At 36.1% G+C, this 24,169-nt stretch overlaps 1 protein-coding gene across 1 annotated transcript in view; it reads right to left on the bottom strand.

Annotated features, from left to right (window-relative positions):
- Positions 1-20,413, bottom strand: part of LOC122041085 (ubiquitin carboxyl-terminal hydrolase 4-like) — a 35,540-nt gene extending 15,127 nt beyond the window's left edge. The window contains exons 1-2 of the mRNA XM_042600654.1: positions 19,935-20,413; positions 5,343-5,459 (exon numbers count right to left, since the gene is read on the bottom strand). Coding sequence (XP_042456588.1) covers positions 5,343-5,459; positions 19,935-20,057 — 240 coding nt within the window. The 5' untranslated portion in view covers positions 20,058-20,413. The remainder of the gene's footprint in view (positions 1-5,342; positions 5,460-19,934) is intronic.
- Between the last annotated feature and the right edge of the window lie 3,756 nt (positions 20,414-24,169).

The raw sequence follows: 24,169 nt of genomic DNA, 5'->3' as shown, positions 1-24,169 counted from the left end.
ACTTGAGGTATTCAAGTCATTTTGGTCCTAGAGATTTATACTTTACATTTGAGCAAACATCTCCTAGGAGGTGTTAGTCTGGATGGTATTTGAATAGCCCATAAAGGATTCATCACTCCTTTAATAAAGAAGACGTATACCCTAAGGCCTCTTATCAAGATTATTCCTCGTAATTCTTTGGCCAAAACACTACACATCAAAAGAATGATCTTTTTGGTCACATGTTTGAGTAATTTGAATCCACAAGACAAGAAACTGTTCCTTAGGCTAAGTGTGACGTAGTCAGAGTAGTAGAGATTGACAGATAGACCATGTCCTGAACCAAGTGGGTATAAGATGAGTTAAAGGAATAGACGCACTGATAACCGTAGTCGCTGAAGGATTTAGATTTAGTTGTGGGATCAACTATGATTTTTCAGTTAATTGGGAATTATGATGTACTACTAGGTGTCACTTAGTGATCGATTCATAATTAATGGTTAATTATGGACGACCAACGTAAATCGGAAACTTATTAGGTCACACACACTATAAATATATCTGAAAGACTTAAAATAAGTTTGAAAATTGAATTCTGTAGGACCAAACAAGGCTCAAATATAGAAGATATTTGTTGGAATGGAAACGATGGTGGGTCATTCCTCTGGTAGGCAAGATTGGATCCCTTTTGGTTTGGTTTAATAATGAACCAAGAGTGGTTTGGTTTTGAATCAAGTTGGTTTGATTTTGAACCAAACTTAATGATAGCGAATCGGTTTGCTATTGGGTTTTGGGTTTGAAAGATGACTTGTTCCCTAAGTCGTGAAAAGGTGTGTGTATATAACCCTCCATGAGGAGAAGAGATTAATTAATTATTCATGGTAATTAAACCTAATAATGATTAGGTTTTCTCTTATTCCTCTCTTCTCTCCCTCTCTTGCCGCTGCACAAGGATTTCCGCCGCCACCGCTGCCCTTGCCACTGGCTACCCTTCCAGCCCGACCTTCCCCCTTGGCCGCAAGCCAGCAGCCTCTAGCCAGCCTTCTAGCCGCCGGAAAACAGCACAAATGTTGCTGTTCCTGTCAGGCCTATCTTGGTCGCCGATTACTCTTGGGCCTCCGAACAACCCCTACGACACCAGCCTCTCTTGTGCCATCGGATTGCTTTTGCCGCCGAGCACAAAGAGAGTTGGAGGTTCTCTCACTTGGATTGTATCATCTCTTTGTTTGGTTAGTACTAAATCAGAGACGAAAACCTATGACTTAGCGAAGCCATCTCGAAGATATCTTGACATGGATATTGATAGAGGCAACCTTTCTAAAGGTTGCTAGTTGATACTATTTCCTCTATACGTTATCCGACAGATATAATTTTTTTTATGAAATTTTTTTTCTACAGCTATGTCTGCGCATTTGTATGTATATCCTATATGTATGTGATACATGTGTTGTAATAATTTAGGAAATTATTATGCTTCTGCTTTATGTTTTACGAAAACAAATTTAAAATGCACATAAAACACCCAACATATGTGACTCAAATTAGTGTAATTAAACCCATGATTTTACATATTTCTCATTATATTTGCATTACATGTATTTGTATCATTTTACCAAGCTTCATATCACTTGTATAAAGCTCATATGAAATGTGTTAAGGTATGCTATTGTGTTGTATCAAGCAACACAAGCAGAACTATTATATTTTGCTCTTGTCCCCTGATATCGTCGGATATCTAGCTAGCTCCAGGTCAGGATGCACTCATGTGGCCCCACCCTGAATATCCGAGTCAGTTTGACCTACCGACCCGAGTTATTTAGACTTACTAACCTGAGTTGGTGTGACCTGCTAACCTAAGCTAGTCTTACTTACCGACATGTCGACTTCTCCACCTTCTAGTACGCGAAGAGACATGACAGTTACCATAATGCGAAGGGGCACGATAGTTACAATGGTGACCTTTAGTAAGATGTGTCCCTTAGGCTTCTCTCCATGAGATGCGTCTCTTGTACTTCTGTCCCTATATAAGGTAAAGGGTGGAAGGCTCTCTAGAATCTGATCATCATCTACTTTCTATGCTTTACTCCATTTTTTTCTTATTTCTCCTTTCTATTATACCTTTTTTGGGCTCTCTGATGACTTGGACATCAGAGGGACCTCCAAGAGAGCCCTGTTTGCAGAATCAACTCATCACGAAGAAATGTTATGTCATGAGGAGAAAGCTTCAATGTCATTGCTCTTTGGTGCGAGGTAGATTTATGTCATCGTGGTGAGATATCTGTCACCACATCATTTTGGCATTCTATGGGAAACACAAGCAAAGACATTAAAAGGAAAAAAAGGAAAAGGGATTTTCGAAAAAAAATCTATTTTTTGTTGGATGTCTCCCATTCGAAAAATCCTAAGCGCCACTTCCGCAAGTTTTAAAATGCTTTGATAAGGTTTTTATTTTAAATAATATCTTACAAGTTTACTAGTATCTTGTCTGCCTGGTGATTAATTATTTTTGCATAATTAGTGATCATAGTGGCAACGACTTGCAGTCTGACCCCTTTCTATCCCTCTGCTACGAATGGCATCGTGGCGGCATCATCCAAGGCCTGCAACAGTTCACGATCCACACCTAGGCGGCCACGAGCATCTGATAGGAGGGCAGCGGAGGCTAGCATTCCGCCGCTAGTCTCAGTAGAATCCCGACTCAAGAATCTCGTTGATAGCTAGCCTCTTCCATCGTTGCCCTTTCTTTCTCCGCCGATGTGGAACCAAGAGCCCTCTCAAGTCCCGTCGCCTGTCCATCAACCTCCAAAGCATTATTTTGGTCGTCTAGCAAAGATGTCACGAAAGCTTCATCTTCTGAGTTTGAGCCTTTTGCCTCATTCACAAACTCAATCACTATGGAACGAAGAGAATGATGGCTATGAAAGTAGCTAGACCTATGGGCACCTAACCTTCTTTTGTTTTCTTCTTAACTCCTTCCTCTATTTATGACAATTATGATGGCTCTAATTGGAGTTTAAATGTGTAGCAAGGGTATCATCCATCAGACCACTTGCTTTATGTTGTAGTTTGTCCAACGGTCAAGCTTCAAGGTCTCTTAACAGATGTTGAGAAGTATGTTGAACTTGTGTGTGATTATACAGAGAACTTGGAAGATGCAAGAAGGGTGTTTGATGGAATTACTAAGAATGTTGTCATTGGGATTGCGTGATCTCAAGCTCTTATGCTCCTTTTCCAGTAATGGTTGAGATCCAAGGTTTTGATTTGCTTCGTCTGGTAAGTATGTTGATACTCTATATCGGAGTTTCTGTGGAAACCATAATGCAGAAGCATTTTATCATACCATGCAGTTTTGATTTGCTACGTCTGGTAAGTATGTTTGTTAATATATGTCGGGGTTTTATGTGGAAATCATAATGCAGAAGCATAGTCAAATGGTCTAGAAGTAGGATGGACCATGTAGGCGACTCAAGGTGCATGGATTGCTGCTTTAAAATCTCCTCCAATGGTGAGTTTGGAAACTTTGGCAGCAGATACGGGTCTTATCATTGCCTATTAAAACAAAGATTCCTAAAGGAGATGATCCTCTATAGATTCCTTCTATTAATTAATATCTTCAATTTATTAATCTGCATTTAGTTTCTTGGAAAATGTTGAAAATTTTGAGAGCTCAGGAATTATACTTCACTAAGATGATAGTGGTTTATCCCATATCCAATAGTTTTAGGGTGGGCCTTCATATCTTCTTTTTCGAGATGTTGGCAGACCGCCTCACAATCTGGGTCAAGTCTAGACACCTCCATGATAATCAAACCTTCTTCCTCAACTCATCCTACAACGTTTTTGTATCATATTGATAATTTGCTAATCTTTGGCTTATTTCTATAGATTTACTAAGTGTAGACCCGAGTGATTAGTGTTTGTTTTCTTGGATTGCTTCCCTGAATTTTCAAATACCTATAGCCTCGACAACAATTTTCTCTGTCAAAGACACAGTTGCCTCCAACAATTTTCCCAGTCAACGATAGGGTCGCCACTTAAACTCCTCTGTCAAGAGAGAGTCGCTTTCAAATATTTTTCCTCCGTCAGGGATGGGTCACCACTTATTCTCCTAACTCATATATAGTAGTGGATTAAGCACTTATTTTACTCCGTCAAGGACAGGGTCACCTCAAATAATTTCCTCAGTGAGGGACAAAATCACCACTTATTCTCCCAACTCGGCATGGTCGTGGATTGAGCTCTTTATCCACTCTAGGAGAGTCGAGTCATCATACTCTCCCAACTAAGACTTAGTCATGGATCAAGTTTTTGTCCTAGCGTTATTGGACTCTAGAGTTGGTATCTTCACACCAAGTTCGTTTGTATTCATTTACCTTTTAAATATATTTTGTATCTTTTCCCAACAACTCTCTGCCTAACTCAGTTTCTCAAGCCTACTTCAGCGACTCGGAACACTTTAATTGAGTCTCGCACAACTACCACTCCTCGACTTGAAGAGGGGACTTGTGATACTGCCGATATCTAGCTAGCTCGAGGTCGATGCACCCAATTGACCCACCCCGAGCTGGTCCGACTTGTCGACCTGAGCTGGTCCAACTTCCCAACCTCCTAGCACGTTGACCTCCCGACCTCTTGGCATGCGAAAGGCACCTATAGTTACCATAACTTGAAGGGACACAGCAGTTACAATGGCGCCCTTTAGTGAGATGTGTCCCTTGGGCTTCTCTCCATGAGGTGTGTCCCTTGGACTTCTCTTAAGGTAAGGGGAGGAAGACTCTAGAATCTAATCATCATCTACTTTCTCATATGCTTTACTCCATTTTTTCTAATTTTCCTTTCTATTTCACTTTTTTGGGACTCCTTGATGACTTAGATATCAGAAGGACCTTGTCGGATAACTCCCGACCAACCCTTTGACATGTGTTATTCCTCACAGACTCAACTATGTCACAAGGAGAAGGCTATGTCGCATGGAGAAAGCTTCAACATCATCGCTCTTTGGTGCATGGTAGATTTCTGTAGCCGCATCATCGCAATGAGATTTCTATCACCACATCATCCCCCTATTGATCTCAACATATTGTCACAATTGAATGTCTCGCCCACATTGCTCAATGCCACATGATAATAATATAAGTGAAAGTACATGAAGCAACAAACTTTACTGTGGACATAACAAAAATAGAATGGAGATTGTTAATAGATCATCGATTCAAAGTTGAATGGAGATTATCCTGAGGACATGACTCCCATGTGATGGAATGACAAGCTAAGCAGTTCCACAGAATTAACTGGATGAAAAACATGGCCAGAAATAATGTTGGTGTGCACAATCTCACAAAAGTTACCGACAGCAGGTTTACCTGAGTAAATAGATCTGCCAAACAAGTTAGAAGATTCTCCTCAGCATCTCCATTATTCTTGTTATTTGTATAATAATCTAATAATTGTTCTCGAAAGGGAATGCAAAAATAAAGAGCCTGTAATTACAAAAATCGCAATTAACAACTAAGTTATAATATGAGAAAAAGAACTAAAAGAATAAGCTTATACAAGATGTAAATGTAATTAAAATCTGCAACTCAAAACATACCAGAGAAAGTACCTTCTATAAAAATCATGAACAGGGAATTTAAAACAAAATGGAAGATGGAAGATGGCAAGAGAAAAAATATTGTGTAAATGCAAAATAAAATTTTCCATTGCTTGCAATAACAAAAATTAGAGAAAAGCAATAATAGACAAAATTCATAATTATTCGCTCCAGGTTTAATGCCATTGTGTCTCAAATACCTTGAGGGTTTTGAATATAAGAAAATTTTGCTTAGCCATTTAATGTGTTCTTATACATAATCGATAAAAGCAGAGAGTAGTTCAACCCTATGAGCATGGGGATTAAAGCAAATCACAATGAACTGACATTGTGAAGTCAATAAAACCTCAAGCTTGAACAAACCATTTTCCAAAGATCAATGTATTTTGAGTTTTAGGTAAGATAAAGAGATTTTATTGTTGGTGCTGGAAACACAAGATAATCGATCCTAATTTTAATATTGGCAAAGAATTCAAAGTTAAAAATGTATTATGATCTAATAAGATTGACTAACTGTGTAGGTAGTTCAACCAAAAAATCCTAGTAGGTCAAGTTGACAGGATATTAGACAAGTCAAAAGTCTTAACGGACACTAGGCATAGGGAAAATCCTAGTTGCGGCTAGGCAAGAAAGGCCTAGTCGGTGGGACCTAGCAAGAAGACTTGGCAGATCGAGTACACCATGCGGGAAGTCTAGACGAAGGATCGGAAGTCTAGCAGGTCGATGGGTCTGGAGGATTAGACATCGAGAGGAAGCCCTGGGTCAGATGATCGAATGTCGAACAAAAAAAATAAACAGGTCTGGAGAACCGAATGTTTGGCAAGTCAAGTAAACCCTCCTACAAGTAGTAGATGAGAACGCGTTCCCATGAATGAAACAGTAAGCATAGGTCCGACCTAGGATTTCAGCGAAATCCAAAGTCAAGGCTGGACAGTCCTGAGAATGTCAAACCATCTATATCTTATATTATGTCTATTTTGCTAACTCTGTGATGTAGGAAATCAAAATTAGAAGTTGGCCCGACAAAGGGTTTCTAAGCGCCTAGAGTGGACCCAGGAGACCGAAGGTCCGGGAGCCCCGACTCATCTAGGCACCTGGTTAGACCTGAATCTAGCCACGGGTGCTGCTGAGTTGGCACGCTCAAATTGGCCGGTGCACGTTAGCTTCCATGTGCTCGGGATCGAGGCGCTTAGGAAAGGATAGAAGCAACTCAGATAGAGCTTCGCCCTAGTATAGCCACGTCAGCGGCATAGGCGCCTAGGAGTGGTCTAGCTGCCTAGAGTTGGATAACTCAGTGACGAAGGTGGATCGGATAGGCTTCGGTGGAGGCACTAGGAGATGGTCCAAATGCCTAGAATGGCTTATAAAAAGCACCTTCGACCAAGAGCTCAACACAACTTTAATCAAGCTTCCAAGTGCTCCAACTACTGTCTCGCTCCCGAACACCAACGCTATACCGAGACACTACTCTGACAAACGCACAGAAGTCCACATCTCGATATTGTCAGTATAATTTTATTATTGCATTCGTCTTTTTCGTAAGTGTTTTATAAGGACGACATCTCGATATTGTCGGTATAAATTTATTATTGCATTCATCTTTTTCGTAAGTGTTTTACAAGGACGGTAAACTTGTTACCGCTCCCAATCTTTTGTAAACGATGAATTGATAGTGGATTTGTTCATCGAAAGCGATCAACGATCGCAGACCTTGAACTAGTAGTCGTCGGACTGTGAACCACGTAAAAAAAACTTGTCTTTTCTGTGCTTGTCTTTATTTTATTCCATTGCGTACTTCTCGAAAACCATGAAAAAGTGAAACGTGTTATTCACCTCCTCTAGTACTTTTTCGATCCTATAATTAGTATCATAGCAAAGTCGCTCTTTATTTTTTTTAGTTTTTCATTTTCAGATTTTCACCTTAAGTCAGAATTGGTGCAACAACCTCTTCAAACAAATTTTTCAATTTTTTTTAATAGCTCAAAATTAGTGCAACACCATTCGAAACAATTTTTAGTATTCTTAATTCTTTACTCCCGCCCTACTAATCTAAGACCAAGTACATTTCTCTCGATTTTGTCTATGTGCATGATTATATCTTTGACATGTCCATCAAGAAAGCTACGGTACCACTAGTCCACCTCTCTTCTCCACTGAGGACTTTTGCTACTAGAAGGGCCGAATGAAGTACCACCTCAAAACTCAGTTGGAGATGTAGATCGTGATCCAAACTAGATTCACATTCCCTATCGAAAATAGAGAACCCCTCACCTGCGACAAATAGGAAGTACTAACGAAAAAGAAGGTCGAAGCTGATGCTAAGGCAACTCAAACCCTACAATGCGGCTTGACCAAAGAAAAGTTTACTGCTTTGGACCCTTCAGCAGTGCCAAAGAACTGTGGAATAAATTGATCCAGCTACACGAATGCACTTCTAACACCAAGGTATCAAAATGTGATTTAATTTTAGATAAATTATATAACATAAAAATGTATGAAGGAGAATCAGCAAGCCAGCTCCATGCTCGCATCTAAGATCTCAACCGTCTTCATGCAATCAGTCCGCAAGTTGAAAATCGTGACATAATAAGGTATACTCTTAATGTCTTTCATAAGAATACCTTGTGGGCATCTATGGTAGATGCTTTTAAAGTTTCCAAGAACCTCTCAACTATTAGGTTATATGAGTTATTTTCTGAGTTTGAATTACATGAGCAAACTAATGCACACCCGGACGAGAAAGATATTGTGTTACTTGCAACTTTGCAAGTAAAATCAAGATGAAGGAGCCGAAGCACAAGTTCCAATCCGAACCCAAATCCAAAGAAGAATCGAATTTAGAAGATAACCACGAGATCACCGCCGAACTAGTTAGTCTAGTTCGGAGAATGCTTAAGAAGAAGATGATTCAATCAAAGACCCTGAAAGCAATGTGGTCCAAGTCGTCATAAGAATCAGACGAGGAAGAACAAGCTCAATTGAGCTTTCTAGTACTACATGCACGAGAACAAGTAGCCGAGACCGAGTCTGGATCTGAATCCGAAGTTGTGTCCTAGAAAAGTCACGAATCCGTATCCGTTTCAAACAAACCAAACGAGGTACATTCTCCTCTAGTCCAAAAAAAAAAAAAATGTACGATATGATTCGTTATTTGATACGAAAGTTAGCTAAATTCAATGTCGGATCAAGTCACTCCAAAAGGAGGTAAAAGCCCTTAAGGAAAAGACTAACCTAAGTTCTTTGACTAGCAAGTTCAAAATGAAACTTCAACCAAAGTCTAACAACTTATGAAAGAAAATACCAGTCTCAAAGGGCAAATCAAAGAACATAAAAAACATTGGAAATATTTACTTTGGGTTCCAAAAATCTTAATATAATACTCAAAAAACAAAAAAGTCATATACAATCGATTCAGACTAGGATACAAAGCTAAAACTCGATAAATCGTACCTATCAATTGTGAATCAAACTACTAGAAACCAAGTCCAAGCATGGGTCATAAATCAAACTTCATTAATCAAGTTGGACCAAACCAATATTAGATCAAATTCATTACCTAGATAGACCTTATCGAGGTTATAATCTAAGATGAGCCAATAGAAAAACTATTTTTCTTGTTAGATAAATTTGCATATTTGCTTGATTTACAACTTTAGTTGCATGCTTATTTTTCTGCTTAATTTAGAATAGTTAGATAAGGACTTATGCTTGTTTGACACTTGTCAACCCGTAGTAGGATGAGGTGAGATGATAGTATGTTAGGAAAGTTTGGTCTAGAGAGTCAAGCAAGGTAAGACGTACCAAAGCTACCTCGCCACATCCTAAATTAGTTAGACTAGGGTTTCTCAAAAAGAAGAAAGTTAAGTGTATAATTTCTTTAAAAGGTTTTATCTAGAAATGATCGTTGCTCCGAATTCAAATTAAATTGTTAAAGATAAAATAACCATCTCACAAAACCTAGAAGGTTTCTTGATTAAAAATCTAGAAAAGAATGAGATATATTTAGGACTAACTAGTTAAAAATCTAGAAAATAATCCTTAATCAATTAAACCTAAACCTTAATTTAATAATTCTTAATTAATTAAACTCCAACTTAATTAATTACACACAAACTAACTACTCCAACTTAATTAATTCAATCCAAATTTTAAAATCTAAATTAATTAATTTAAACAAATCTAATAAATCTAATTTAATTCCTAAATCAAACAATTAACTAGTTACTTAAATGAAAATAATCTTCAATTAATTTAACTTTAATAAACCATAATTAATTTGATTAACCTAAGTTTAATTTAATCTAATATATAATTATTTTAAATCAATTAATTCAAATTTTAACTTAATTTAAACTTAACTAAACAATTTAATTCATATTTAATTAATGAATAAACCTTCATTTAACTAAGAATGTTAATTCAAATCAAACTTAATAAATTGACCGCAAACATATTTAATTCAATTAAATAGTTCATAATTACACTTAATATACCTAAACTTAATTAATAATTATAAATCTTAAACTTAATTACTAATTTACTTTAACTTAAATAATCCGAACTTAAGTTAATTAATCAAACTAATAAATCTAATCTTAATCAATCCTAAACTAATTAATCCATACTTAACATTTTATTTAAATCGAAATCAAATTTAAAATCAATTAATTTAACCTTAACTAAATAAATTTAAACTTCATTATTTATTTAACCTCACTTAATTTAATTAATCAATCAAGCCATCACTATACTTGATCATTACATATGTGACTAATTAGATTTATACATGATTGAATAATCCAAGTGGTAAATGTTGATCAAAATTAAGGGAAAACTAAATTAAACTTAAACAAAATATGAATATGCATGGAAAACTCATGATTAATCATGCATGCTTGGACGTAGCAAAAAATATAGTAGCATATATTGACTTAAAGTGGTTTTTCAATTTTTCATTTTTGAAAATTAAACGTAAATTGTTTTCCAAGATTCTTTTTGAAAAATTAAGTATTAAACTAGTTTTCAATCTTTAGAAATATTTTCAAAATGTAATCTTAAAGTGATTTTCAAAATCATTTCTTATACTACCTTTGAAAATAAAAGGGGGAGAGTTTAGATGGAGGAGGAACTTTTTAAAAATTTAGACCTTCAAGCGTTTTTTTCCCTCTAATAAATTTTTTTTTTTGATATATGTCAAAGAAGGGAAGTTAAAGTTAAAAGTTGAAGCTAAACATGTTTTTAAAAATAAAGAAAAGTTAAAGTGTGCTTTCAAAATTTATTCAGAGGAGAGCTTTAATTAGAGGGAGAATGTTTCTTTAAAATCCTTAACTTGCACTTATCTTTTAAAAATCGTGAACTCACTCTGGGGAGTATTTAACTTGTTTTTAGAAAATCTTTTTAACTTGTAAATGTTTTTAAAATTAACTTGTTGAAAGTAGGATGCTACATTCATTATGTTTTTCTTAACTTTGAATTAGGTTGTCATAAATAAAAAAAAAAAAAAAAAAAAGATTGTTGGTGCACCTAGTTTTGATATTGACAAAGGGTTAAAAGTTAAGATGTGTTGTGATCTAATAAGGTCAAATAAATGTGCGGGCAGTTCAACCAGAAAGTCCTAGTAGGTTAAGTTGACTGAATGCTAGGTAAGGCAAAAGTCTTAATGGACACTAGGCAAAGGGAAAGCCCTAGTTGCGGTTAGGCAAGGAAATCCTGATCCCACTCGGCAAAAAGACTTGGCAAATCGAGTACACCAGACAGGAAGCCTAGATGGGTCTAGAGGACCGAACGTGTTGCAAGTCTATGGATCTAAGGACCGGACATCGAGAGGAAGCTCGGGAGGTTAGAGGATCGGAAGCCGAGCACAAAATCCAAACATGTCTGGAGGACCGAATGTTTAGCAAGTCAAGTGAACCCTCCTAAGAGGAGTAGGTGAGGTCGCATTCCCTCGAAAGGAACACTAAGCGTCAGTCCGCCTTAGATCGTCAAATCGTTTATATCTTATATTATGACTCTGTGATGCAAGAAATCAAAACTGAAAGTTGACTAGGAAAAGGGCTTCTAGGCATCTAGAGTGAACCTAAGCAACCAAAGGTTTGGGCACCCCGACTAGTCTAGGCGCCTGATTAGACCCAAATCCAACCACGTGTGTAGTTGAGTTGGCACGCTTTGATTGGCCGGTGCATGTCAACTTCCAGGCACCCAAAAGGGATCTAAATGCCTAGGAAGGGATAGAGGCGACTCGAATAGAGCTTTGCCATGGTGCAACCATGTCAGCGGTCCAGACTCCTGGGAGTGGTGGAATTGGATAACTCAGTGACGAAGGTGGATAGAATAGGCCTAGGTGGTGGTATAATTTTATTATTGCAATCGTCTTTTTCGTACGTGTTTTATAAAGACGGTAAATTTGTTACCACTCCTAATCTTTTGTAAACGACAAATTGATAGTGGATTGTCATCGAAAGCGATCAACGATTGTAAGCCTTAGACTAGCTGTCGTCGGGCTGTGAAAACGTGAAACGCGCTATTCACCCCAAAAAAGTTCAAATGCATTGTACACTAAGTTCAAATGCACTTTCGATCCTACATTTATTTTGTGAAATTTAACTCAAACTGACCTTGAAATGCACTGTACACTAAGTTCAAATGCAAAAGCCTAGTAAAACCCAAAAAGAATGACTTAAAATCAATCAACAAAAAATCATTGTTTGGCAAGATGGAGTCACTAATCGACTAAATGATCTAGTAGTTTATGACTATCTTGTTTTTTGCATATCGACCCTTTAAGCAACTTTTGAAAGTTCCCTAATTATCCAAAATCCCTTGAATCTCAACACTTAGGATATAGAGCAGTAGAGCTGAAAGAGTCATCCTTTTTCAAAGAACATTACATATCATGAGCATAGAAGCCATTTTAAGTTGCTATAGATTGAGAGGGGATTTTAACTACTCATAAAGAATTTAAAAGAGAAGCCTTATGTTACCAAATGTGCACATCTTAGTTATGGAATAACATCAACTGAATGAGCTATCATCTAGCAATTCATGACAATTTATCTTGTTTTTTCCCACAGGCTCTTCAAGCAGCACACAACGGAGTTTCTAATTATCTGAAACCCCTTGATAAGCATTGTTCAACACTTTAGATCTAGAGCAGCAGAGCCCAAAAAAGTTGTCCTTTTTAATTCAGTAATAATATCTTGAGCAGTAAAGCCCAAAAAATTCATCCGTGTTCATTTTAGTTATAATTAACAACTTGAATACCATCTTGAAGCTATTACACGTAGAGAAAGGCTTTTTCTTCTTTTTTTTAATACTGTACAAGGATGAACCTGAGGTTTTTTTTTTAAAAAAAAAAAATATTGTACAAGGACTAACCTGAGGAGCCTTATGTTCCCCAATGAAAATTTCTGTATTTTCATTTTCTTCAGTTATCTTTTTTCTAGCTTAGTTTTGAAGATCAGGTTTTAAAAGGAGTAAGCACCATTGGTGTGGTTTGGTGACCTCATGAAAACCTGCAGCTAAAGGTGTAGCCCAATCTCAAGAAGATAAGGGGCTATGAAGGTAGATGTTTTGAGAAGAGAGAACCAAAATGAGATGTTGATGCACTGAAAGAAACTCAACACATAGAAGCAGAAAAATTATTATTAATTGAACATGATTAAAACAGAAACCAAAACCAGTATCCAGAACCTAGAACACAAAAAACAGAACCAAGAAATGAGAACAGCAGCCAGAACCCTGTAACTAGAATCAGAAACCAAAACTCAGAACCAAAAAACCAGAACCCAAAAAATCAAAAACTAGAACTAGAACCTACAGACCATAACTCAGAACTCAAATAACCAGAACCAGATTCCAAACAAATTAGAAACTATAACTAATACACAAAAAATCAGAAATAGAACCAAAACAAATAGAGACTGGACAAGCAGACAGACAACAAACAAGATAGACAGACAAGGCAGGCAAACCAAATAGGAGGATCTAATCAAGTACTCTCAAAGTATTATATCCAAACTGGGAATAGAAAACTTTGATTCACCAACATAGCCAATTCTGAAGAAATAAGGTACTACCAAGGTAGATGTTTTGATAAGAGAAAACCAAAGTGAGATGTTGATGCACTCAACAAATAGATTGAGAAAAATTATTATTAATTAAACATAATAATACATAGAATTCTAACTTCTTTTATAAACTCACAATACGACTCATTCTTCATAAAACTACAGCCTAGTTATCCCAAAATTCTCGAGCAAACTCTCTAAACAAACAATTAAAATGGTCAAAGTGGTCTACTTAGAAGTGGTAAATATAGTACAGTGTTTTTAAAAAAAAAAACTAAGGGGTTGGAAAAATAGTAATCAATGAGACTCATTATATTAGCTTCACAGTTCTTTAATTAAGTATCGCCAATTCACATATAAAGCAAATGTGCATATAGAAGTACTGGTCTCTCTAGATTAAAGTATGCCGGAATTATATATTCTTATATTTAACTTAAACTTTAGTTCAAATACACAATTCATTCCATTATTAAGTGGAACCATCTTGCATTGAACGGTATCGAAGTAGAGTTGCATCATAGTAGTGGGAAACTAATTAGTCTTGGGCTGATCTACTTGGAGCTCAATGGGAGCAATTGTCCCATTGGGCAAAAGAAAAACAAAAGGATACTATAGTTTTAATATAAATCTCCTATATAATCATATATATTTGCATTCAATAGAAAAGCTATTGTTGGAACAACGGTTGATAAAATTCTTTTTAACTTAATGTCACGAGTTAAACTCCTTACATGTTCACAATTTTGCAATTTACTATAACTAATGAGTCAATTCATTTAATATCCTATTAAACCATTGTGGATGAGTTTTCACTAAGACAGCAATGCACTTGTTACATTGATTTTTTTTATTATTATATAATTTCGTTGACAATTTAACAACATGTGCATTTAGAATTCGGAATTACCAAGGACACACCAAACTTTACAAATTACTAAAGAACTACCTTTAACTTAAACTGTTGGCATTCCCAAAATAACCTTGTGCTCCCCCAAACATCCATACAACTTTTTAAATGGTCTATGAGGGTCAAAATCCAAAAGGGTATGAATGGATATACTTTGATGGTCTTCTGGTGATCAGCATAAAGAATGGCATAAATGGATTCCTATGCTTTGATCGCAATGGTAATTTCATATTATCATTATGATCATTAGAAGAGCACCTTGATGCCTTTCAACAATCAAAGTAAGGGCATGAATAGATTCATGTGAACACCAAAAGTGGAATAGCAGTCTTATATTATCATTTTGGCCAATAGAAATATATTAAGGTGAACAACATCTTGATAACCTTAACTGACTTCTTGTACCAAAATAATACATTTATAAATGATAATTGATGAACTTCAATTGGAAAGTGATAGATTGCGACTCTCAATCCATTTAAGATTCTACTAGGAGTTTATTCATGCCCACATTGCTTGATTTTGAACATCAAAATGTTTTGATAGTTTTAAGGCCAACATTTAGGCAATCATAGGGGTGTTTCGAAAATGGCAATAGTGGAAGGTGCGTCCTTGGATCATTTACAAAGTAAGCTGTGTCCGTTAGTAAATTCAATACCCTATATGACCATTAGTAAAATGTCATATTTCTTTATTAAGCACAATTTTATTTTTATTTTCAATGCATTAACCAAGCTTTAAAATCTTAAGCCATGTCAGCATTTTGAATTTTAACTAGAAGTTTCGATATCGTGCCAATGTTTTAATGTATGGTGCCACAAATGGATTGAAGATTGAATGAGGAAGGAGATGAAGCATAATAAGGAACATTGTTTGTGCCGAGCATAACTTTACCATGTCGTGTGAAACGGTCGAAATGTATTATTCCGATAAATTATCAAAATTTGATACACTTAGCACAAAGAATGTCTCATCCCTTTCCTCCTTCAATCTCGAGTTGCCACCTAGGAGTGTCAATTCGGGTGGGTCGGGTTAGGTCGAGGGTTGAGTTTTTTTTTTTTTAACCCAATCCGAACCCGAGTTCAACCCAAAACCCCTAAACCCGAACCTGACCAACCCAAACCCGACCCGGATAACCCAAAAATCCGATTCAAAACGACTTTTTTTTTTTTTGCAATTTTCCCTATAATTCTTCACTTTTATTTCAATACTCCATCATTATCATACAAACATGATATTAATATACATAAAAACATCTTAATTTTCAAAATAAAATTCGATTTAACAAAAAAAACCCACTAAACCCTATATTTAGGTCAACCCAAGTCAACCCGAACCCGACCCGACCCAACCTGAAAATTTTTAATCCTCCAACCCGAACCCGAAAATGCTCAATCCGAACCTGATTTTTTTCGGGTCGACTCGGGTTGGGTCATCGGGTTGGGTTCATTTTTGACACCTCTATTATCACCGACACCATGCATCGAAGTGTCAACACGATATCGAATCAATATTGTTTCAATCAAAGGGCGAAACAACATGACTCGAGATTTTAAACCTTGATTCCAAGTAATATTGAGTTTCGATAATTTATTGGAACGATACCAGATTTCAAACCATGGCATTAACTCTTATATTCATCACTATTTTTTAATATTTACAAGCCTTGAATATTCCTCATATTTTAATATTCACTATTTTTATTTCAAATGGATTAATTTCATTTAGGTTTAAAAAAAATCATCGCTATTTTCTAAAATTCACAAGCGTTGAATATTCCTCATATTTTAATCATAAAGTTATGTTATTATCTATTTTCCATTATATTTACACATTGCTAGAAAAGGTAAGAAGGAAAATCCAATTACTAAAAAAATTTATTTTTATAACATTCCATTGAAATCAATGGAATTAACAACTTCAACTTCTAAATTAACCGATACAAATAAGTTTCAATTCAAACTACAATTGCAAAAATATTATTTTTTTCACTCTAGTACAATTGATTGCCACTTGTAATATAAAAATAGCATTAAGTTTCCATAGATATGTTTGTGAATTTTACCTAGCATGATTAAACCTACATTTAAAAAATCCTACCTAGTTTAAGCAAGGTAAATTTAACTAAACTAGGATGAAAATATAAATTATATACCACATGAATATTATCCAACTAGGAATGGTCATATGTCCTTCAAGCCAATTCTTGATGATTATTTTTTATATTTACTTTAAAAACATGATTTTAATAGTTTGATTTGATGAGCAATTTGACTTGGGTGACTAGCATTTGGCCCTGAATAGTTTTTTATTGTCCCATCAAGACAAGTGCCCAAGCTAGATTTAAATAAACAAAATTCAAAGTTAAGTCGGTGTGTTACGGCAATTCAGCCAAAGTAAATGCATTTTGGGTGATTCTTGCAAAATAAGGTTTAAAATGCATTTTTGGGTGAAACTCACAATTAAGATTTAAAATCTCAAGTCGTGACTGAGTTTTGATCTCTTATCGAAATGATATAATTTTGGTATCATATTATGTAATGCTAGTAGAGTTCCAACAACAATAAGAAATTAAACTATTATATATAATATATAACAAATAAATTAACCTAACCAAAATTTATTTATTATAAATTATTTAAAGGTATAAATTATACAAAGTTATAAATTATATGACTATCTAATAAATTATATAATAGATTTTTAATAAATTAGATAAATTATAAACTACGAAGGGGAGCCTTGATGCAACGGTAAAGTTATTGCCATGTGACCAAAAGGTCACGAGTTCGAATCCTGGAAACAGCCTCTTGTAAAAAGCAGGGTAAGGTTGCGTACAATGGATCTTTCCCCGGGACCCCGCATGGTGGGAGCTTCGTGCACCGGGCTGCCCTTTTTAGATAAATTATAAACTACATAACAAATTATATAATAAATTATGCAAATTATAATTAAGTTTTAGGATTACGGATTGAGTCCCCAAACTAAAATAGTAGATGCGAAACTAGATAAATAAGGCATTAAAAAATGAAAAGCATATGAAGAAGAAAAGAAAAGAAGGGGAAGAGGAGAGAGTTTAACTTAAGGTGCCATCGTTGCTAGAGTGGAACAGAGTGTTCTAAAATTCACCATCAAGGAGCTTCATCGATGCTAAAGTTTCGCCTCTTTGATTGTGTGAAATTAAAGTTTCTTCCTCACCTTGCCCCTATGAGTCCTCACATGTTGATTGGTAGGTAGAATGATAAATCAATCAGTGTTGGGCTCTACTAGGTCAACACTTTCAATCATTAGTTTCAAGAAAAAATAGTGTGGTTGAGTGTTTCAAAGAAGTATACATAGGATTAACGAGTGTTTATTGAGGCAAAACGGATTATAGAATAATAGTGCAAATAGATGAGTTCTTATCGAGGTGAAATGGATTATAGAATAATAGTGTGTATATATGAGTGTTTATCGAGGTGACGACAAAAAGACAAGAAAAGAGAATTGGAGAAAGTCAACCAAAAAGTTTAGCAATAATATATATATATATAGATAGGGCTCAATGGTGTAAAAGGATTCATACAGCCGACCCCACCTAGTGGGAAAAGGCTTGGTTGTTGTTATATATATATATATATATATATATATATATATATATATATATATATATATATATATATACATATATATATATATATAATTTAAAAAAAAAACAAAATAGTAAGGATTTTATATCAAATTTCTGTTCATGAAAGTTGGTAAGAGGGAGTAACTCATGTTGACAAAATTACCAACCAATGTTAGGCACTCTAGATGAATAACATATGTACTTTGAGGTAGTTTACAATGAGAATTAAGAGTCAAACTACATGAACCAAGCTCAACCAATGACAGACTAACACGTGTCCAAGAGAAGGTTCATAGTTAGAATAGAAATCAAAGTATGTGGATCAAGCCCAACCAACTAGATGTTAACATGTGTCCAAACAATATGGGTAGGTTAAATCCACCTAAATGACTCTACCACATGACAACTCCTTATTTGGTACACACACTTTAAACTATAAAAAAGGAATCAAGGCCACAGAAAAGTGATTCTCTTTGAAGTATTTGAGGACCTACTATATTGCTCCATAAAACCTAGGAGATAATCCTCGCGCAACTTCACTCACAATCTCACTTCGACTAAACTCACCAAAACCTCTCTCCACCTCAATCTTGGGGGTGGCAATTCAAATTGGGGGTCATAAATGGATTGTATCTCATTTGCCTACAATACATTTCATACAAACTTATACGAGTTTAGATCTATAAGCCATTTCCAGATTTTTTATAAATGAGCTGACCCACGGCGTCTAACTAAATGGGTTAGGGTTAGATGGAGTATAAATAGATTATGTGACATGATCCGCTTAATAAATTTAAATAAAAAAAGAAAACATACTAATTTAAATAATTATACACAAATTTAAAAAATATAATCCATAGGATATTGTGTTATATTTTACATGTTATTATATTGAATATTTATAGCATATATATAACTTAGATGAATATTTTTAAGAGTTAATGCCATGGTTTGAACTTGGTTGTGTCAAACTTTCGTTTGAACATCTTATTATAAAGGGTTAACCTGTTAAGCAAAAATTCATGTTGAACTTGGTTGTGTCAACTTTTGTCACCCCTACCTCAAGATAAGCCTAAAAACCACTTTACAATGCCCTGTAACTAAACTCCATTTCAACCAATAGCCAAAGCTTATCCAAAACCCATCCACGTCAGGAAAATTGTTTAGTTTTTAACCTAACTTAACTAACATAACTCAAGTAATTCGATTGAACCCCACTTGACTCCATACCCACTCTAATTGAACTCCCGGTAGTGTGGCCAAACTAAACTGATAACTAAATGCACACTGGCCGAACTCCCAACTTAATCTCCGATAGACAACTTTTTCCAACTGAGATACAAGCTTGTTGGAGAAGCTACCAGAGGCTATACATTTTGTAGTTTCAGCCATAATATAAACTGACAACTTAGCAAACCCACAAGGGTTCACTAGATAGCTGTAGATATGTCTACTTTAAGTTTAGCATATTTCCCATTTTCTAATGTCATGTATTTGTGTTGCCAATTAACTTAACCTTTTCTCCAAGTAATTGGTAGATCCGTTGTCTGAATCAGGTAGCTGGTTCATTTGTTTCTAACTAATCCACTGACTTGTCAAATACAACAAGTATAACAAAGGCACCGGCATTTCTTCAACTAACATGTACTACTCGGTTCCTTGGCGTCAAATCGAAAACGAGATGCATGTTTCCGGTCATCAACCATTATAATCAAATAGAAAACCTTGCGACTTTTCCTTTTAAATAGATCCAAGTAAGAAAGAAGCGGGGAAGCTAACCTGCAATACGCTGTTGCAATAGCAAGTGTTTCCAAAGTTCTCAAGGCCGAAGTAGCGTTCGCCTTCCGGGAACTGATCACCGAGGGCCTTCTCGAGCTTGGAGCCGGCGGCCCCCATTACCATCCACTTGTCCCACAAGCCACCGGCGACGCCGCTAAGGTAGCGGAAGCTGGAGCCCAGACCGGAGCGCGCCTTCTCCGGCCCCCTCTCAATAGCGTCCGTCGACGAAGAGGGATCCACGATTAAAAAATTAGGAGGCTTCTAGGGTTCGACGAGGGAATTGCTGAGGCCAAGACTCCGATCCTTGAATGAACTAGCGAATCAAGGAAGCGGGGGAGGAGGAGAAGAAATGGCGATTGACGTGGGATTTCTTTTTTTTCTGTCGTTCACTTCTATTTGTTCGTCGTCGTCGACGGTGGGATCTATCTGTTTTGACTCCGCACGCAGGCGCAGCTTTTGTCCTAATAATCTTTTCTACTAAAAACCACGATATTTTGGGCGCTCCCCATCACACACTTCATTTCATTTAAAAGACAGATAAGTTATTTCATTTGTGTGTTTGCTACACTCCCCAATTGACTACCGGAGGACAGAAGTTATTATAATAAATAAGGGTATATTCTTACAAAGCTAAATGAGTAATCCTCTCAGGGGTCAACTATATCTTCTTAATGGTATCGGGCTGCTGAGATCGTAGATTCCATCTTACAATTTATCTATTTGCTTGCCAACTAAAAAAATACCTCTTCATAATGCAGTAGGGCATCTTCATAGTATTATAAATATTCATGATTTGATTCTTAATTATAGCACATTGCATGATATTTTTTGCTATTGGAATAATAAAATTGGGATGTTAGACTATTAGGCCTCCTATTACAAGCACTTTCAAATTTATCTTAATAATCGGTTGAAACTTCTATAGAGTTGAATAGATCATCTCAAGAATTAATCAATTCGAAGGGTAAAAACATGGTGCTAACTAAAAAAAAATGTTTAAGGCCATGAATCACAAAACATAGCCGTGTGAACTATGTGATGGTAAACGTTGGGCCAGTATACATTATAGGATCAGTGGAATCGAGAGAAGGGGTGATTATTAATCATTGCTTTCTCATTTTTCTCATTCATTCCTTCTATGAAGTTAGTCGCAATGGATAAAAATAAATTAAACAAGAATCAAGGAGAAGAGGATACACTGATTTACTTAGTTCCAAGGCATATATATAGGAGGCATCCGATCACTAGTATTCTCCTTTCCGAATATCTTTCAGAGTTGGAGAAATCTTCTTATGGAATTTTTATCAAGAACAATATATAAAAACAATAATAGCAATACTTGTAAGCAAAATCAAACACGTTGATGATCGGTGCTGAAGCCTTGAGTATCTCGCACTCCTCCTAGTGCTTCCCTGGTCGTACGAGCAACGTGTAGTTTCCTTTACTTTCGAGCATCGAGAATGAGTAGTAACAAGATTGATGTCCCGAGTTCTTTTCCTGAGACTTCTTTTATAAGCTTTTTTGGTCAACCGATCAAGCTTGATCAGTCTATATATCTTGGTCAAAATGGATCTCCACGGCTAAGTTTATCGCAATCTACTATCTCATCATTATCAAGTTTATTGGTCGATCGAAAAAAAATTTCGATCTACCAAACCATTTTAGGTGATAAGTGTGAAGTATATAAAGTTTTCAACATGTTTTAGCACTACATTCGACCCACTTTTGCATGCATAATTCATGGTAACTTGATTCTACGCTTCATTTTCATGTTTTATTGTTTCTAGATACTATTCTCATTTATTGTGGATGATTGGAGTGAAGATTGGAGCGAAATGAAGAGCAAAAAGACCAAGTCAAGGAGCTCTGCCCTGCCACAAGCAGTCGTGCCCAACGCCACAGCCCGTGGCAGGCTCTACCGCCCTGCCACGGGCAGTCATGGTCAGCTCCACAACCTTTTTGCAGGCTCAGTTATCGTGCCACGGGCGACCATGGCTAGCACCACGGCCTGTGGCAAGCTTGGTTGCCACACCACAGGCACTCGTGGCCAGTGCCACAGCCTGTGGCAGCAGGATCTAAGCATGCACGCCTCGCTATGGGTGGTCGTACCTAGCGACACAGCCCGTGGCGAGTATCCAACCCCCAACGACTATAAAAGGCAATTCATTCATCAAAGCTAGGGATCTCAATTTGGGATCATCCAAGGACCCCCATGGCGATTGAAAAGGAGTATTTGAAGTCGTTCCGAAGCCATCCAAGCACCAAAGAGTCATCGGGAGCATCTAGGAGGAGGATTCTTCAAGTAATCTAAACATTTTCTTCCTCTTTTCAGCTTTCTCTGATTTCAAAACTATTTGATTTCTATTATTAATGATGTTTGCTAGTTGTAACCCCTTGGTTATGGAGTAATTTATTATATTCTAGGGTTAGGGAGTAATTTCTATGTGATGTAAACACTTTGCTTTGATTTATGCATGTTTTCTATTTTGTTGCTATGATATGTTGGATTATGGTCTAGATCTACTATTTTAACACAATCTCAATATCAAAAGCACAAGATTCATATCTCACAAGGATTTGGAGATGAACTAATATGAGAACCCAACTGACCTGTAGATGATCAAGACGTGGAGAGTCAAATACGAAAGTGCGACCTAACTTACCCTGAGGAACCCTAGGCAATCATAGAACTTAATGGAGCATACCTAATATGTTCCACGATTAGGGTTAGGACGTCGTTGTAGAAGCAAAAGTTCATATCGGATACCTTAGGATTGTCTAACTACATAAGTCAATATCGAGGACAAGAATCAAGATATAGATCAAGTATTTGCTAGCATTGAAGTGAAATTGAAACCCTAAAATCACTCTCTCTGACTACCTTTCCTCTGTCTACTTACCTTGATCACATTCTGGCTTGCTTTTGTGATCTCTCTAGATTCTCTCTCTCTCTCTATCTCTCTCTCTCTCTCACACACACACACCCTCTCGCTTCTCTTTCACATTTAGATTCTGATTTGCATTCGTGACAACCAACACTTTTGATTTGGTCTATACTGTTAAGTTTGATTAGTAAGCTAGTACTCGATCCCTAGTTCCCATGATTCGATCTTATTATTACTTGATGACACTTCCATGTACTTGCGGATTTACCCACACATCAAGTTTTTGCCGTCATTATCAGGGACTGATGTAGATTGATATTAGCTAAATATTAGACTAATTGGATTAGACCATTTCTTTTCATTTTCTTTTTATTTTATTTTTTTCCTTTTTCTTTTTATTATATGTTTATAATCTATGAGGATAGCACTTGTTTTTCTTTCATGCTACATTTTGTTTAAAAATTTCATTTCCTATTAATGGTTTCTCTTCTTTTTAGAAATTTGGAAAATGATTAAGTGGAATCTATGAGGATAGCTAATATCGTCAAATCCCTAACGGATTTCTCAACACCCATATCCCAAGCTTCGATATCCTATATTGTTAGAACCTTGATCAAGGCTAGTGATTTTGAATTAAAATCAGGATTAATCTATATTATCCAATAGCAACAGTTTAGAGGTACATTTCAAGAGGACCCTTATCGGCACTTGGATCAGTATCTGACATGTTGCAATACAGTAAAGTGAGATGGCATCCTCGAAGATGGAATAAGATTAATGAGATTCAATTTTTCTCTAACTAGCAAGACAAGTGATTGGTTCTATTCACTTCCACCAAGAAGCATCTTTACTTGGGAGCAGATGGAAAAGTGTTTTCTTGGTAAATACTTTCCCCTAGCTAAAATAGTAAGAATGAAAAGTCAAATCATAAAATTTCAACAAGCAAAAGGGGAGTTGTTAGTTAGATCTTGGGAAAGACTCAAGAGATTGTTATTATATTGTCCTCACCATGTCCTAGAGGAGTGGTTTATATTTCATCTATTTTACCCAAGAAGTTACTAGGGCTTCAGTGGATTTAATGGCTAGGGGTTCCTTGATGAACAAGAATGTACAGGAAGCTCACTCACTTATAGAAGAAATGTTAGAACATAAGTTTATGGGGACGAAATAGAAATGCAAGAGAAAGTCATTTTCACGAAGGCGAAAGAGATGGAGAATAATAGACTACAAGTATTAAGGGTGTGAATCAGGGCACCAACCAAGCAAGATACCTACTAGATTCTTATAACCACCGCCAACTCCCATACAGAATGACATTGAGCAAGGTAGATTACCAAAAGGATAAAGCTC

Source organism: Zingiber officinale, chromosome 2A, assembly GCF_018446385.1.
Source record: "Zingiber officinale cultivar Zhangliang chromosome 2A, Zo_v1.1, whole genome shotgun sequence".
Taxonomy (NCBI): Eukaryota; Viridiplantae; Streptophyta; class Magnoliopsida; order Zingiberales; family Zingiberaceae; genus Zingiber; species Zingiber officinale.
The sequence above is the reverse complement of the archived record's forward strand: the minus strand, read 5'-3'. Positions and strand labels throughout refer to the sequence as shown.